This window comes from Olea europaea, unplaced genomic scaffold (assembly GCF_002742605.1).
Source record: "Olea europaea var. sylvestris unplaced genomic scaffold, O_europaea_v1 scaffold26946, whole genome shotgun sequence".
Classification (NCBI taxonomy): Eukaryota; Viridiplantae; Streptophyta; class Magnoliopsida; order Lamiales; family Oleaceae; genus Olea; species Olea europaea.
The window spans coordinates 1-1,507 of NW_019245340.1; the positions used below are offsets into that span (position 1 = coordinate 1).

The following is a 1,507-nucleotide window of genomic DNA, read 5'->3' on the forward strand; positions in this document are numbered from 1 at the left end:
AATCTTAAAACTATTACGAAATACACTTTAACTTAACAAATCAACTATTACAATAAATCCGAGCTTAAAAAGAATCAGTTTCAGGATATGAGTTCAAACTTCATTGTGGTCGTAAATCCTACTTGACTCTGCACCCTTTGCGTTTGATTAATTACCCAGAGAAAAGAGAGAGAATATAGTGCAAATTGTTGAAATCTTCTTTCTAATTATTTTCAACGCAAGTCAAATAATCACAAAATCATTACCTCCGATGGCCTTCAACAACTTTAGCCATATTTCCGTCATAGGTAGGAACAAAAATATCGCTTTCTAGTGAAACAAGATAATCGAGTGCTGCCATTTGAGACGAGTGATTTTGAAATGACCTAAGATCTGAAGATTCCAACAATGTCTCCTTCCGAACCTGTTATAATAAAACAAAAGACACGTGACGAAAAAACAAGACACTTGTCGATTACAAATCCTAGTTGTTAGCTCTGCTTATTACTTACCAAGTTTGGATAAGCTGCTGCAAGTCTATTCATTCTTCTTTGTCCACCATAAATTTCTCCAGCAGCAATGTAAATCTGGATATTACGATCAATGTCTAATGCCCTTAATGTGAGAGCAGTTTCCTCAGGTGTCAAAGGACATAGACCGCCTTTCCTTTTCAAATCAGAGTTTATGATCTTCTCTTTCCACCACGGGTAAGCATATCTGGTGAGGCGAGAGGTGAAAGCTTAGCAAAACAACAACAACAATATATATATATATATATATATAGAAACTTGTACAATACTATTGAACCATCTTATTTAAAAGCTTCCATTGTTAACGACGAAGTACTTTTAATAATCTAACTAATATCTTCAACATGCCACCTCGTGTGCAGTCAGATCAAAGGCATAACGCGTTCACAATTTTTTGTGTCACAATTTTTCATAAATGAGTGGTAGCACAAGTTGAAGTTAGGACCTCTATATACTCTAGTACCATATTAAATTATTTCATCTAAAAGCTTAAACTATTAAATAGGGAACACTGTCATGTATTTAAATTATGTCTTCAACAATACAAAGGAAGTAGCCAACCTCATTCTTGTCAACTCGTTCACCTCCTCCTTATTGCAGCCTTGAGTACACCCAGAAAAGGCTAACATGTCCATTTCATATCTAAGATGAAGTACCATGAAAGGACCATTTTGCCTAAGTATTTTAATTACTTTTCTGCCCAATTCTTCAATCTGAGGAGTGAACCTCAAAGCATTAAAGTTTACTCGGCAGCGAAGCCTCTGAATCTCCATGGGCTGACCATTATTGGCGAGGCGAGCATCCGTTCTATTTAAATGGACAGCTTTATATTTCTGAATCAGAGGAAGAATCTGCGTGATGATGTAACAAGAATGAAATTCAATCGAAGTAGATATCAAAAGGATACAATGTTGGATACTAGGAAGCTTGATCATATTGTATACTTTTACCCCCAACCGCAGATCAACTTAATGTTCCTACTAAATAAAGGATTTATT

At 35.5% G+C, this 1,507-nt stretch overlaps 1 protein-coding gene across 1 annotated transcript; it reads right to left on the reverse strand.

Moving 5' to 3' along the window:
• Positions 1-16: 16 nt before the first annotated feature.
• Positions 17-1,501, reverse strand: LOC111383461 (O-fucosyltransferase 34-like). The gene is made up of 3 exons (XM_023007575.1): positions 1,071-1,501; positions 492-696; positions 17-403 (listed from the first exon to the last, which is right to left on the reverse strand). Exons 1-3 carry the CDS (start codon positions 1,442-1,444, stop codon positions 242-244), a joined length of 741 nt encoding a protein of 246 aa, XP_022863343.1. The 5' UTR covers positions 1,445-1,501; the 3' UTR covers positions 17-241.
• Positions 1,502-1,507: the final 6 nt, after the last annotated feature.